Source organism: Prinia subflava, chromosome 4, assembly GCF_021018805.1.
Source record: "Prinia subflava isolate CZ2003 ecotype Zambia chromosome 4, Cam_Psub_1.2, whole genome shotgun sequence".
NCBI lineage: Eukaryota > Metazoa > Chordata > Aves > Passeriformes > Cisticolidae > Prinia > Prinia subflava.
In genome coordinates this window covers 66,575,852-66,591,882 of record NC_086250.1, presented here as the reverse complement: position 1 = coordinate 66,591,882, position 16,031 = coordinate 66,575,852, and the positions used below count along the sequence as shown (strand labels likewise).

At 43.3% G+C, this 16,031-nt stretch overlaps 1 protein-coding gene across 1 annotated transcript in view; it reads left to right on the top strand.

Moving 5' to 3' along the window:
• ELAPOR2 (endosome-lysosome associated apoptosis and autophagy regulator family member 2) overlaps nucleotides 1–16,031 on the top strand; it is a 96,198-nt gene that overhangs the window by 34,904 nt on the left and 45,263 nt on the right. The window contains exon 2 of the mRNA XM_063396998.1: nucleotides 14,562–14,682. Within this exon, the coding sequence (XP_063253068.1) occupies nucleotides 14,562–14,682 (121 nt within the window). The remainder of the gene's footprint in view (nucleotides 1–14,561; nucleotides 14,683–16,031) is intronic.

Here is a 16,031-nt window from a genome sequence, read left to right as displayed (position 1 = left end):
AAGAGTTTGATCCAGTCTTTTGACCCCCAGGAGACCTGAATTTAATTTTCTTGTGTGCAACTTGCCACAGCACTTGAGGCATGATTCCAAGCTGGTGAAGAGCCCAGCTGTTGTTGTAACAGGTGCCTGGATAGGAGCAAAGCTCTTTTGTGCCTTTTACAAATAAAGACCTAAATGTCCTGGCTCTTAGCTCCTGGGCAGAATTACATGTGGGATAAGAACACTTGTCTTCACTGAAAGTGTTCAAGGCCAGTTGGGATGGGGCTTTGAACAACCTGGTCTAGTGTGTGGCATCCCTGTCCCATGCCAGGGAGGATGAACTGGGTGATTTTTAAGGTCATCTCCAATCCAAACAATTTTGTGATTCTGTGTTAGAAAGAGGCTCTGAGAATAAAGTCATCAGAGCACCCAAGCTGTGCTTCAGTGTTCTGACTTATAAGGAAGCAGATGTAAGCTAAACACTGAATTAGAGGATTTTTTGTAGACTCTGATTTCAGATCTTCGATCTAGAGCTGAGAAGAGCACTACAGAGCAGGTATGGACACCAGGGCTGTTCTCAGCCATTTCACTGGGTGTCACCACTACCTCAGAATTTAAAATTTTCCAGTTAGGGTAGGAACAGACAGATCCTGCAGACAGATCCTGCTTTGGACATGAATTTGCAGCAAACTTAGTGAATGTCAGCTGGTTCAGAGCTCATGTGCTGAACTTGCAGCAAGCTGAGAAGACTTTTGCATAATGGAGACTGACTTGAGTAGGGAGAAATTTTCCCTCACACACTGGCCTCAGGTGATGCTCCAGCTTTGGGGTGAGGCATAGGTTTGTTCTATTCTTACAATTTCAGACTTGCTTTGAATTTTGCCTTTGGTGCCTTTGGTTGGTTCTTGTAGATTTTGATGTTAGGGCGTGGAAGTGCCTCCCCAGCTGCATGGCAGGGACGTGGAGCCTGGGTGTGGATCTTGGAGCAGTGCAGCGAGCCTGAGCCTTCTGTTCTGTAAATCTCTGATTATTTACTTCCTTACACTATGAAACTGCTGATAAACTTGGAGGGAGTCATATGCAAATCCTGCAGCCCCAGGAGCACATATGACACCTCTTTCAGCTCTGTGTGCACTCAGGCCTGGGCAGCCCTTTCTGTGCTCGGTCGTGGCGGTCAGCACGGTCTCGTTTCTATTTCGAGCCTCAGTTGATTGAACTTCTGTTTGCTGAGCTTTGGCTCCATTTCCCCACGCTACCTGAAAAGGAACTGGGGGAGCAAACAGCTTTCCTGAGCTATTGTCACTGCCTGGGGCAGGTCCAAAGAGCTTTACCTCCCCACGCAGCCATCCTGAGGGCTGGCCAAGGGGACTGGGACAGGAGGGGGGTTTGGCATCTGCGCCTTGCTGGGAGGATCAGGCTGAGCTGGCTTGGCAAGGACACGAGGAAAATTCTCATTGGAATCTCTGATGTCACGAGAGAGGGAAGAGGGTTGTCATTGCCCCAGGAAAAGGGTTGTAAATTTGTTTCCTGCTCCTCTTGCTGAAGGGTATTTCCATCCAAATCTTTTGTGACCTCTTCCCATGGGAGTTTTGCGTAGAAATAGGAAAAAGAAATAATGAAAGGGAAGAAAGTGATTATGTGGAGCTTGTGGGGAAATATTACTGCAGCTGTTTTAGCTGAAGCTTTAGGTCACAGTCCTTAAAGGAAAGGGAAGAGCCTTTGGTTGTTCCTGGATTATGCAGGTCTGAATGCCTTTATCCTTTGTCCCAAGTTGTATATTGTTGTTTCTGCATTTCCAGGGCATCTGTGTCCTAACCACTTTGCAAAGTCCTTGTCTCAGGCCAGATTAGAGTGGTCTGCTGGTAACTGCTCTGATTCAGAGCCACATGTGCTTTTCCTGAAGTGTGATTTTTACCTACCAGAGCCACAGGTTTGTCTCCTGCACTGAGGTGAAGCACTGAAGCACTCCTGGTGCAATGAATGGGCAGTTGCATTGCCCCCACCATGTGTTTCCCTCTCAGTGTCCATGGAGATGTTTTCTAACCAGCTCTAGATACTTGTTTCCTTGCTCCTGACATCCCTTGTGGCTGGTCTGAACCTGTGTAGAGGTTAATTGGAGTGGAGCTTGTGGATTTGCACTTTTGTTGGGGTGCCCCGGAGACAGAGGCTGGAAGAGAGATCAGGAGGCTGGAGTAGCTCTGGGTGAGGAGAACAGATTTGTAGTCAACAAAAAGGAACAGATGGCTTTAGTTGTAATGCCTCTATTTATATTTGATGTTAATATTCCTCCCAGAGCACCAGCACTTCAGTGATATGTAACACAACTTAAAAGCATCTGGGGAGGGAGGGGATAAAAGAAGTAGGTTTTTGAATCCTGTGAGGAAATCCAGCCATGGATTTAGCCACAAAGTTTCAGTGGGTGTTAGCAAGCAGAGAAGGCAGAAATTATCTGCAATCTTCCTTCAGAGCGCTGTGGGCATTGCCTTGATGTGTCCCTGAGGAACCCTGAGGAACCGTGGTGGGACCCTGGAGGGGAGCAGCATTTGTGCCCAGTGCCCCACCTGCAGCAAGAAGTTGTGTCATGAGAGGAGCTCTTTCTCAGAGCAGTTTTTGGTTCAAACACAGGGAAAGACATCAAGCCCCTGCTCTGTCATCCTTGCCATCCGTGTCCTGGTGAGGTCAATCCCATCCTTGCAGCATCCCATGCTTGTCCATGGTGGGATTTACTGGCATACTTGGAACTGCTTTGTTCTGTGGGTGCAATTAGTCACCACCAGCACACAGGTGGAAGATGAAAGTTAATTCTGCAGCACCTAATTAGCTGTCATTGCTGGAAGGGTTGGAGAGCAGAGACAAGATGTTTTGGTCTGGCTGCACCATCAGGGGTCTCACAGAGCAATGGTCAGATACCCCAGACATCACCCAAGACCTGTGTGTTACTTTAACAACCTTTTGTCATTCTCTTAAAAGATAAACAAGAAGCTAGAGTCTCTGTGGGTGTAAATCAGTGTGGCTCTGCAGGCAGCAGAGCTGTACCAAATTTTGTCAGCCAAGGGGAGATGGAGCCTGTGGGTTAAATGATGACAGAATTATCCTTGTGTGAGTTGCTGTGTGTGCATACAAAAATGCACAAGCAGGTGTGTACGTGCCCACATACTCGTTAAAGGTGACCGTTTCTTTTATTTGTTTGTATTTAGTGCACCTTGGAGGATTTACCTAGACAAGAGTCATAAATGAAATGTCATCAGATCGTTAACACATCCCCGACTTGTTAACAAATAATCACATGATTTGTAGTTTAAAAAGCCAGTTGAAAGACACGCTGAGTAATATTCCTCCAAGTCCCCTGGCATGTGCATATATTAGGAATCCATGTGATACAAAGCACAGGACAAAAATGATTGATAGCAGGTTACAGTGCTCTTCATTACAATGAATTAATTGATCACGTCTAGCAGATTTTCCTCCCAGCGGAATCACTGGATATTGGACATGTCTCTCTCATTTCTCTTCTATCTTCTCTGTTGGAAACAAGCCAGACAGTTTTATACCATCATTTAAATTTATTTGTGACCTGAGAAAGTTGTGTTGCCCTTGAGGCAGTTAACTTTTTAACTTTCAGCGATAAAGTTTGGTGGTATTTTGGGAAATACAGGGATGGCTATTATAAAAAGTTTTCTGATGAGGTGGAACTCCTCGATCCAGTCCTGGCAGCAGGTCCCACCTGAGAGCTGAGTTGAAATGGTTTTCCTGATTCTTGAACTGCTCTTCTTTGACTGGCATCCTATTCTAAACCAAGCATACTCCAAAGATATTAACCAGCACTGTTTTCCATAGTCTTGAGCAGTGGAACCCAAGGTAATGCTTGCAGGGAGCATCCCTTCAGCCTAGGGAGGGGACTTGTGACAGATAGGGACAGGGATGTGATGGTAGGGAACTCAAGTGGGAAACTTCTGCTGTTTTCTGTGCCATACTATTTCATGTCTTATTCCCTCTTTCTGGTAGGTGCTTTTGGTGGCTGTTACATGTGAAATGACCTGCCAGACATGGAGAACAGGCTATTGACCTGCTGTTTTTACAAGCTCTCTCCTGGCAGAAGTGTCCTCTTTGTTGCACTTGTAACTGGCTTATTAGAGAGTCTTAAACATAAAGAAAATAAGTGTTTCAAGCTTTCCATTTCCCTGAAGCCGTGCAGACAGTGGGCAAAATACTGTGGAATTGCATTAGTAAATTCAATCTGTTTTGTGGTTTTGCCCTTTGCCTGTGGGTAAGGCAGTATTATCTGTTTAAGGACTCAGCCTCTGGATTCCACTCCTGACCTGTCTCAGTATTTGGCATTAAGTAAGACAATAAAAAGTGGTCTAGTTCCCAGAATAATTTGCAGAGAAATGTATCATTTCCAGGTGTGCCAAATGAGATTATACTTGTAAGGCAGGTGAGTGAGAACTTCTCTGAGACTCCACAAGCAAGCCAGCAGCTGATGAAGAAGTAGGACTTATGCCTCTGGCCCATGATAACCTGCCTGTGCAGGTTATCATCTGTAAAAGAGACCCAACCCTGTCTGCCAAAAGATTTGGTGTCTCCTGCCATTTTTACAAGGTGGCATTTGTTACATCCATCTGGTTGCTTATCTGAGGGGTGTTACAGCCCTCAGTCCCCCACCTCCAAATCTCCCAAGTCAAGCTATGGGGGGACGATGGAGCAGGGTGGGAGGTTTAACTCCTCCTTTCTCCTTTAGGAAAAGAATATTTTTGTCTTAAGGTACAATGCAAACGTGTATCATTATGTCTGAATTTCTCCTTGATGGCTTTCCTGCAAGTTGCTTTTTGTAAAGCGGGGGTAGTTGGTTTTGAAACAGGAATCAGCATTTCACCAAAGATGCAGTTAAAGCACAAAGCTTATTCTCTTAACTCTCAATTTTCTATGGTCTGACTGGCATTAAAAAGTCTCTCTTTGATGAAGATTTGTAAGGCTTTGTTGCTAAGAACCAGAATATGCATTTGGAAATTCTGTTGAGTGGCTTTGGAGATGTGTATCCCTAGAGACTGTGTTAATTTCCATATTCATTAAAATGTTCTGTGGTGCCTGAGAGACCCAAACCCTTGAATAATACAGCTGTAAAAGCTGGGAAAGGAGGCATCAGAATCAAGGAGTATTTTCACATCTAATTAAACCCAGTCTAAATCTGTGTGACCAATCAGTCCTGCTCCTGACTGACAGTGCTTTTCTTCCTCTGTCCATCTTTCCACCTTGGCCAGCCATTGCCACTCCTTCCTGTGTCCACAGCGGTGCTGACACAGTGTGCAGGGAGCTGTTCTGCTGAAAACTAGAAGAAAAAATAACTTTATGATGGATCAGGTTCTTTTTAGATGTAGTGCTGACATAAGGGAAAAGAAAAATGTAGTTTGGGGCAGGCAAAGTGCTCAATACTTTTATTAGCTTATTAAGCCATCACTGGCGATGCCTCTGCAAATTCAGTTTGTCTGGCTGAAAAGAATCTTTTCCAGGGCCATCCTGTAGAATTCTCTCTTTGGTATCTCCTTCCATGAAATTCAATGGGATTATTTTAAAAGGGAGAAAGGTTTTTGCCTTCTCTAGAGCTTCACTTGCAAGGATGACAGTGACTATTACCTGTTATTTAAATAACATCAGGTGATGAGTACATGAGCTGGTTAACTGTGGCTCATCCTGTTGTCCTTTGAAGTGAATGGATATCTTTTATTGACTTAACTGGGCAACAGATAAGTCCCTGGATGAAAGAGACAGAGTTTTACTAGAGGCTACTTGTTTCTACAGGTTGCAAAAATAAATAATCCCAGACACTTTCAAAGATGACTGGGGTTTGGCTGCACATAGCTTTTTTGTGAAGTTTTACTTAGAAGTAAAATAAATTTCTCATAGTCAAAGGGCTGCTGGCTGACCTGACCTTTTCAGACTGAAAGTGGTCCCTGAAAGGAAAAATAAGGTAATGATAATAAAAACTCTCCTAGCCATTACTAGATTGCTGCTGAAAGGGATTTGGCAAAGGCTGAATAAGTGTCAGAATGAGAAAGCACCATCTCTGCTGGAATATGACAGTCTCTGACCTGGCTAGTGCCCTGTGAGGCTGGAGAAATCTCCACTGGTTCCAGCCAGAGTGAGGGTGCCTGACAGCCAAGAGAGGAAGTGTTCACAACACAGCCCTTTAGTTTCTTGCAGCTGATGCTGTGTTACATGGGAATGCACTGTCCTTAAGAAACTATCTTCAGAAAAATCATATCATAAATATATATAAATGTATAGCATAGTAAAAGCTATGTAAAAGTAATTTCTTGGAGGGATGCAGCCAGCCTTTGGGGCCAGCCATGCTCACTGAATCTCTTTATATGCTGAAATGGTATCTTTTGGGCTGTGCTTTTCAGCAAATAAACCCTTCACCCCCACGTATTTCTCCCAGCTCTTCTGCTCAGCTCCCTTGCTGATGATATCTGCTTCATTAGCTGCCTGATGAATGGTCTGAGTACATTAGCATCATTTTATTGAGCCAATAACTATGAGCTTCACCCTGCAGAGCTGTGCAATATCCGTCACTGGGAGGTTTCTAAAAGGTTAGGCAAACTTCTGTCAGGAATGGTTTAGGTGTGAGGGGCAAGAACATGGATTAAATGGCTTCCGAAATGCCCTGCAATCTCTTAATTTAAAACCCTGCTATAGTAATAGCACATGATTTCTATGACAGGCATCTCTGGGAGGCTTAGTTGAGAGGTGGACTGGCAGCTGTTCTGTTGGAAACCAGATAGAAACCTCCTGTGCACACAGGCTCAGAGGCAGAAAGGAATGCAGGGGTTGGTTTGAAACCCTCGGAGAAACTGAGATACATAAAGTCACACAAGCGTGAGGTGGGAAGGTAAGTTTTAGTTTTAGGTAAGTAAAAATATGCCTTAAGTGCTTTAGGCAAATAATAGACTGTATTAATTAATAGAAAAGCCCTAAAGTCCAGTTTAAAGTTCAGTAGCATTACTGTTTACAAAGTTAACTAAGTCCTGGGCATAAGATAAACATAACACAGCATTGCTAGGTGGAATAGATGGGCCTTGTGCATAGGCCCTGTGTAAGACATGCCCACCATTGGCCTGCAACTGTGTTAAACCAGGATAGGTGCAAAAAGACAGTGATAGCATCCTGTTTGTAGCTGGTTGGGTGATTTATGAATATAATGCATTGTATCAGGGTAGTGCAGTTCTGCTTCTGCTTGGGACATGGGGACTCTGCTAGAAGCCTTTTTGCATAATTGCATGGATGGTAACACTCCACCTTTGTGAGACTGATCTAGCCATGTCATAAATCACTTTTACAACGAGCAACAGCCTCTCTTGTTCCTCGACTGGCCCATTTAAGCTTGACACAGTTCAGAGGCTGCCCCAAGACATTCAAAATGTCCATGGCAGCCCAGGAGGTGAGAGCTGGGTGCAGCAGGAAGGAGCAGCAAGGACTTGTCCCACCCAAACTTGTGTGCAAACAAGGCTGTACAAACTCTGCAGCTCCAGAGGGAGAAAGAGATGCAGTTCTTGTGTCCCACTCTGAATATCTGGGATATGCTGGAACCAGCTCCTCTTTATCTCTCTGGTGATCATCATCCTTTGCTGCAGCAGGTTCACCAAGAGCAAAGGAAGCTTTTTGACCTAGTTAGTGTGAGAGCTCAATGCCTTTTTCATTCCAGTGGGACACAATATTCATCCAAACACTTTTTTATCTCTTGTTGTTTGTAAACATTGCCAAGGGTTGTCTCTGTCTTCCTCCTGCTGACGGAGCTGCTCATGGCTCTCTGAACTTCACCCATCATTCTCCAGACATCTGTCCAGTGTAGGTCACTCTGCTCACTGGCCTAGAGCTGGACATTTATTTTAACACATTTGGGTTAGAATTCTGGTTTATATTTAAATAGGTTATATAAAAACTTAGTAAAATGTAATTTATTCTGATTCCTTGCAAATATTGATGATATATTTTTGCTGAATTCTGGCTTTCATTCAGTAAACCTCTTTAGTTCATCTTTAATTTGCAGATGGCTTTGGCAGTGTTCCAACCTCAGCTTCTGGTGGTTGAAACCTGGTGCTTGAATTAGATTCAAGATGCAAATAGCCTGATTTTGAGAGAGTCTGAATATATGCAGCTGCCTTGTGAAGTTCTAAGTAATGCAATTAGGGCTGGGATTCTTACTGCCAAAACAGCCTCAAATGAATTAGGGGTCCAGAAAAGAGAAATGTGGCAGAATACACATAAATGTCTTCAGGAATTTGGGGATTTAGGAATAATTGAAAGCCTGGCTCAAATTTTCAGCTGAAAACCACTGATACAAGTAATTTCAAAGGAGATTAGAGAGGAATGTGCTCATGTTGGAGAGAAGTGTAGAGCTGGGCATTAGGTCTGGAGGAGAGATGTGACAGCCCTGCTCACACAAGGGTCTGTTGCTTCCTTGTGGTCTAGGGTGATAGCAGCACAGAGGGACAGCAGGGATATTTGGGATATAATTACAAATAACAAGCGTGGTAAGAGAGGAGGAAGGGCTAGAAGCTCAAAACTAACAAGAAGTGGGAACTTGCTTCTCCTTTTCAAAGCCTGAATTAGAAGTGACTGATCAGCAGCCCTTGAAAGCTCTGGAGTAGTCTCAAAGTGTTGACAGCATAGTCCCTGAGTGTGCTAATGCTGTGGATGCCAGACATGGGAAACAGCCACGCAGGGAGAATGCCATGTCTCTGCATCTGCTCTCTTTTGGGGTGACATTTCTGGGTGTAGCAGGGAAGCAAAAATGTCGACTCATTTTCATTGAGATTAGTCAGGGGAAAAATCACAGCAGTGCTCAGTGAGGTTGGGTTTCCTCTTTACCTCTGTCTGTAGTCATTCTTTCCTTAAAATAGGCATTTATTTGTGAGAAAGGTTGAGGGTTTTTTAATAAATACGCAGCTAATCCCTGTTGTACATGTAAATATAGGCGGCCCAGAGGCCTGTAAGGATTATGGATGCCCCTTTTGGAAAGCAGTATCTTTTAATAGCATTGTGTGCAGCTAATCAGGTTAAGCAAAGTATCAGTGGAACAAGAAGTCTACGCTCAGGGAAGGAGTAAATGTCAGACCTCTTGAGAGTAGTTGGTTAGTAATATTGGCCAGGTAGCATAGAAGAATTTTTTTTTAAATTTTATTTTTATTTTTTGTTTGGCTCAGTGATGTCTGTGGTTGGAAAACAACAGGAGTAGAGTAAGCTGTTTGTTAAACTGCAGGGGCCTTTTGCTGTTGTGTTTCATAACAGGTATGGTAAATGCTCTTTGCTCCTGGGCTTCATCCATTTTTTTTCTGCCCAAATTGAGTGTTCAGTGCATTGGGAACTGGTTGTAAGGACTTGTGCCCTCTCTGCTCTTCGGTTCTAATTAAGTGGAAGGAGTGCAAGGCATCTCCTATCTATGTGAAGGCAGGAATGAAGAAATTGGTGCAGAAAAATAGGAAAGGCACTGAAGAGGGTGTTGCTCTTTGTCATGGAAAAAAGCTTATTGCCACGGGGCTTGTCTGGAAGAAAGCTCTCCAGTCAGTGGAGAAGAAAACAATACTTGTAGAGTTTCAGAAATGCCCTGAAATAGGCATGTACTTCAGGACAGGGTATCTGTGCCCTGGAAATTCATGTGTCAGTCAACTGTTGTGGAGGACTGTGAGACATCTAGCTCAGATGCAGAGGTCTGGAAACATCTAAGATTACATACACTGGGAGCTGGGCAAGGAGGGCCACTTGGTACCACTTAAAGTGAAGACAAGAATTGTGTGAGATGGGGGCAGTGGAGCTGCAGGGGATACAGGGTGGGACACACCTTGCTGAGGTGCTGCTCAGCCAGCTCCTGGTGGGCTGGGAGCTGGGGAAGGGCACAGGAGGTGTGGGTGCTCCAGGGAGCCAGGAGATCTCTGCTGGAGCTTCACACAGGATGTGTGGGAGGGTTCCAGGCACACACCATCGATCCCCTATTGATGGGTTTTGAGCACAGGATGCTGGAAAAATTCTGTCGTGTTTTCCTCCCCCTGGCAGAGCTGTGACCAGTGCACCATCTCTTTGATGTCATGTGTGTGCACAGGGGCTTCTTTTTTGTGCAGGGTGTCCTTCACAGAGAGCCTGTGTAGGTCAGAGAGTTTCTCATTACAGCTTTGCATGGTGCTGCTGATTTGATTTCACTAATTCTCCAAGAACAATAAAACGAAATTCAGCACAGGGTAAAGCAAATGCAGATGCCTATTTTTGGTAGCATTTTTTAGGTTACTATTAACCTTCCATTTGAAATTTAATGCTGAGGACTACACATAGATCCTGAGCGGTTTCTTGGAACAGCATCAATTTTCCATTTAGAAAATTGCATTTTTTCCAAGTTTAACCCTATGTGGGATGTTGTTAATTTTTTTCCTGAGAGACACTTTCCAATGGAAACTTCCTCTCTGGGTGTGAAATTCAAATTATTTCTTCCAAATCCTAGGAATTATGATCAATAAAATAGGAAATGTTATAGGAAATTATAGCTGAACTGGGGGAGGGACATATTTTGAAGATGAAGGCCAAACACAGAAAAGCAATAAAACAGAGTCAGAATTACAGTTAAAATTAAAAACAGGCCTGTGGCCAAATGTAAAGATACTACATGAGTGGATGAAAGTGGGAAAAAACATTGAAAGCAAAGCCAGAGTAGTAGCTGGCAACAGATAACATCTGGCAATGGATTTTCCATGACATTCCCTTCAGAGAACTGGTGGGTAAAGAAATTTTTCTGTCATGGGGCTGAAAGTAGACAATCTTTAGTGTTCCTTTCAGTATAAGCCATTCTATGATTCTGTGAGGAAATCCCAACATCATGGCATCTTTCCATGAGAAACAAAGGTGTTGTAAGTGTCCCGTGGTGCTCCATGGTCAGCCTTCTATATTTGGAAGTTCAAATTAGGCAGATTAGAAGTGCTGAGCCGGGTCAGCAGCATTAATGGGCCCCTTGCAGTAAACACTCCTGCAGACACTGTGTGTGATGGAAGGCGTGGGGGCTGCAGCCAAGGTGTGCTTCCAGCTCCTCGGGGTGGCCCTGAGCTGTGCTGGGGGCTGAGGACATCGCCGGGGCTGCTAAAGCAGTGTGAGGTGCTAGATGATGGAGCTGAACCACGGCTCCCTGCAGTTACACTCACCCACCATTAACCAGCCATGCTGGTTAATTTAAGGCTGAAGGTGTGAGCTGCTGCCGTGCCTGTGGTGCTGCACAAATATATTCTGGGTATAAAAGATGGGTACAGCTGGGCCCCCAGTGTTTGCTTCGTAGAATCATTGAATCACAGAATGGTTTGTGTTGGGAGGGGAATTTGAAGATCTCATGCCAACTCCTGTGTCATGGGCAGGGACATCTTCCACTATCCAAGGTTGCTCAAAGCCCCATCCAACCTGGCCTCAAACCCTTCCATGGATGAGGTATCTACAGTTTTTTTTTTGCAGATTCTTTGCAGGAAGGTTGGAACTGGACAATCTTTAATGTTCCAACCTAGACCATTCTGTGATTCTGTATTTCTCTGATTCTAAGAGAGTAGCACTGGTAGCTGGCAGAGATTTTTGGAGCTATGCATGTGCGTGCAACCAAAGGCAAAAGTTAATTTGAAGAGTCCTCAATACAGTCACTAATCAGATAAACGGCCATGTCCACAGAGGTGTTTTCAGACATAAAGCTGAGCTGAAAGCCAGATAGAAAATAAACAAAAAACCCCACCCCAACCACTCTTCCACAAGGGGACTGCACACAGTACAGGGGAAAGAAATGGAAAGAGACCACACAGAACTCCTGTTCTGCTGTACAAACTTTCTGAGTCTTGTGGCTCCTCTGTGGACACAGCTGCACACAGGGATGGGGTGATCAGAGGGAATGGCTTGTGTTGGGTCCATCTCTCCACAAACCTCACCTGGCTGGTTAAAGCTGAGAGGTTTCTGTGGAGGGGTGGAAACTTGACTCATCTGCCTGAACATGGAAGGAGAGCAGAAACCTTTTATTTTTTATAGTTTTTGTTAGTGTCCTGAGTTTTGAATCCCTGTTGATAGCTGATAGTTATCCAGCCATTGGAGGGGATGTTTCTGCACTGCATGATGTGTCCCACAAGCTGCTCCACTTTTGGGACCTGCTTTGGCTGCAGAGGGTTTGCATTGCTGGCTCAGTGTCACTGAAGTATGCTTTGAGAGGGTGGCTATGACAGCAACCTGGATTTTTGACACCAGACTGTATTTTTATATTTTAATCTGATTTTAAATAGAAAATGGATCTGAAAGTAAGTAAGAGTCAGAGCACTTCAATATCCTTTTCTTTGCTTCACTCCAATCTTGTATATTTAATTTAATAGATAATTTTTTTTTCTTATGTCATATGAACTAGGAGATGAATCTATTACATTTGTGTATTCTGGTTGCCTTATAGGCAGATTTCATACTGAGATGATTTAGGACCATTTTTTAAAAGTATTCCTGAAAGATTGCATAATGAGATGAAAGGGAGAAAATACATATTATAATTGAGTGTATTTGTAGAGTTGGCAGTGTGTTATATCATATTTCATGGGTTGATCTGGGTTTGGATTTTTGAGACAAATAGTTTTCCTTTCCACTGTGCTGCGAGTTAAGTTTCTAAACCATTGATTGAGCTACAAAGATAATTATTCAGCTCTTGGTTTTTTATCTTCATTCCTTCTGTTAGAGCTGGGATTACATGTTTGGGAGACACAGTTTTCATGTTTGGACTCAGATGTTTATTAATTCTTATCTACAGTAGAGTCTCATAAGCTGTGAGTTCTAACTAACAAAGTGAAAAATGGCTGTGTCTCTAACTCTTTCCAAGGTCTTTTAAGCATAAATGGACCAATTATGAGATGACACCTACTTTTTTTTAACTTTTAACCCAATAACTAATCACTTGTGGTCTGCAGACCTTTTCACCCAATTACAAGCTACCACCCAAACCCATGAAGAAGAAGGTGAAAGAAGAACTTAAACTATGCCCTAAATCCTCCATCTTGCTTTATATATGTATTACTATATACTAAAATCTTTTAAGTTTTCCACTCTGGGATATCACACAATTCTATTCAAACTACACACCCATAATCCCAGTGCTATAACTCAATTTTGGAAGCCTGTTCCATGGCCTCAGGTCAAAGGTAGTGCTCTCTTGAGGGTTGGTGTATGTCAGCACACAAAGCCTAAAATTCTCAGCTTCTAGGGTTCCAACATTCAGCCATGAAAATACTAATTCCAGAGAAATCAGATTATTATTTGCACCTGGATGCAAAATAGCAAAGGCTTTAATGATGTTTAGGTAGAACTTTATTAACATCTGAATATCTCTGGAGAGCTATGGTAACAGTAGAAGTATTAAACTCAGTATTGTTTGTTTTTCTGCGACTAAATGAGGAGAATTGCAAGTCTTCTCCATGTCAGTCAGCTGAATATTTACAGGAATTAACTAATTTATATCAGAACCAGCATGGACCAACCTGCAGCCAGTGGGGAGAAAGAAGTGTTTCTAGGACGTGTTATTTCCTTCTCCCCTCTGCAACAGGTGTCTAAAATAGCACATGACCAATGTTTTACCTTGATTAACTGCAGACTGAGCTGGAGGTGGGTTTGCCTGTATGAAACCATCTTATGGAGCTTGCCGAAGCATGTCATTTGAACATGGATCTGTTCCCTCTGGAGGTTATTCACTATTTCTGCCAGCTCCACCCAAACTGGTTGAAAAATTAGACATTGCTGAGGTTTGTTTTAATCATTAACTTCTGGGCTATGAATTTGAAAACAGAGCTATAAACACAAAACTAAAAATGTAATTAAATGTGAGTCTAGATTTTATGTGGGATCTGAATCAATACTATTAATATGACAAATAGCTAATATTCTTTGCTAGCTAATGCTGGGAAGTTTCTTAGTCTTTTTCACTGGGTCTGCCCAGGGCTTATCTCAGCCACAGAGACCATGGGACTGATCTCCCCTCACACCATCATTCTGCCTTGAGGTACTCCTCAGAGCTGACCTTGGATGACATTTTCAGAGGTATCCCAGCACCAGCTTTTTCTGACCTAATTTGCCTGGGATTCCTCTGAGACTGACAAAGAGGGAAAAGCTCTTGCAGAAGGAATCTGTCCATCCATTTTACACATCCAGCCTATCATGGGATGTCTTGTGCTCTGAGTATGGCTTTCTCCATTGATCAGAGAGGAAGCCTCGTTGGCTGCTGTAGATCAGATACTGTGATGGACAGAAATTTTCAGTCAATCCTGCTCTTAGAGACTGGGAAAAAAATTCTAGTGAAATCTGCATGCTGTCTATCAAGTGCTTTTGCAAATCCCACCTTCTGCCCTAGCTCTTGTGCTGTGTGGCATCTGATGAGAGCTGTGCTTGCTCTGTGATGACACACGGCAATCATCAAAGCTGCACAGTGTGTTTCACGCCAGCCACTTCCTCTCTGGTTTAATTACAACTGAGCTTGCTAATCCCAGCCTTGATTAATGAGCTTAATATGCAAATGTTATGATGAAACTGAAACTCTTTGTAATTGCTTGCAGACAGATTTCCACTTCGAGTACACGGAGTGCGACAGCAGCGGCTCCAGATGGAGGGTGGCAGTCCCCAACCCGTCCGTGGAGTGCTCGGGACTACCCGACCCCGTGAGAGGGAAGGAATGCAGTACGTGGTGACTCTTCATTTTACAGACTGTTACTGCCTTTTTGTGCTGTTTACATTTGTGGGGCTTCTTAGATCTGTCACTGATGTCCCTGGAGTTTCCCTGAGTTGTCCTTCCCCTCCAGCCCAGCCTTCTGTCTTTGCAGTGTATCCGTGCAAATCACTGTCTGCTACAGGCACCCGTTTATGCTGACTCACAGGCAAGGCACAGCTATGACAGCACCCCCTGAAGAGATGTGGTTGCTTGTCTTGAGCTGCCCTGCTCTCCAGTTCTGCAGCTCTCCAGTTCATTCATAGCTGTATTGGCCAAGATTGTGACCAGTAGTGGTCAAACTATATTTGCATAGTGTCCACATTCTCATTACCTTCATTATTTAGTTAATTCATTAGCTGAATGGATGAGGAATGGTAAATGTCTTATTTGCCTGAGTTATTTTTATGATGAAGCTCCTGCATTTTATTTATTTATGCATTTATTTTTTAACAGCTTAGAGTGTCTTCATATCACTTGGTTCTGCTTTTTTTTTTAGTGTTGAAACACTTCTTTGCATCTGGGGATATAAACGAACTGCTGCTCTGCAAACACATCCCTCACTGTTTTGTAGCTTCCCAGTCTGAATGCTCTTTCCCAACACACTTCCTTGCTCTAGCAATTTTCTTCACAAAAGATGCTAGCAGTAATTTATACCAGGGGGTATAAATTATTGTATTGACAAACAGGATGAACAATGGCAACATCTTTTCCGTTCTATTGCAGCAGATGTCAGATTTACTCACTTCTGACTCTCCTTCTCTAAAGGTTTATTTTCATTTCTCTGTGTTCCAGTGTGAGGTACATAAATGTTTTCTGTAGCAGTGTTGATCACTGGAAGGTTTCTGACTGCTTGTAAGCATCATTTGAGAATGTGTCATTCCTGGTATTTGGATTTAGTTTCCAAGGTTTTAGATGTAGAATGTCTGTATATCCTTAGGATGTGCTTTTTTGGTTACAGAAATACAGACCTGAGAAGCACCTCAGGTGATCCCATAATTCATCCTCCAGCCCAAATAGCTTAGTGGAAATGACTGTCATTCATGGCTGATGTATTGCTGGGCTTTTTTCAGGCACCTCTTGTGATGAAGAGCCCAGAAGCTCTCCAGATACTTGCTCATATATTTAGTTCTTTTCATTTTCCCTCCTGTTAAAGATTTTTCTGCTGTTGAATCTCCCTTGTTATATTTCAAGCCTGTCACTTTTGCCTCCTGTACTATAAAGGAGCTGATAGTTTTATTTCTTCTGCTGCACAACCACTTTTGGTGTACCCTGGAGGACATAGGTATAACTCCTTTTTTTCTGCAGTACATTATTTCTT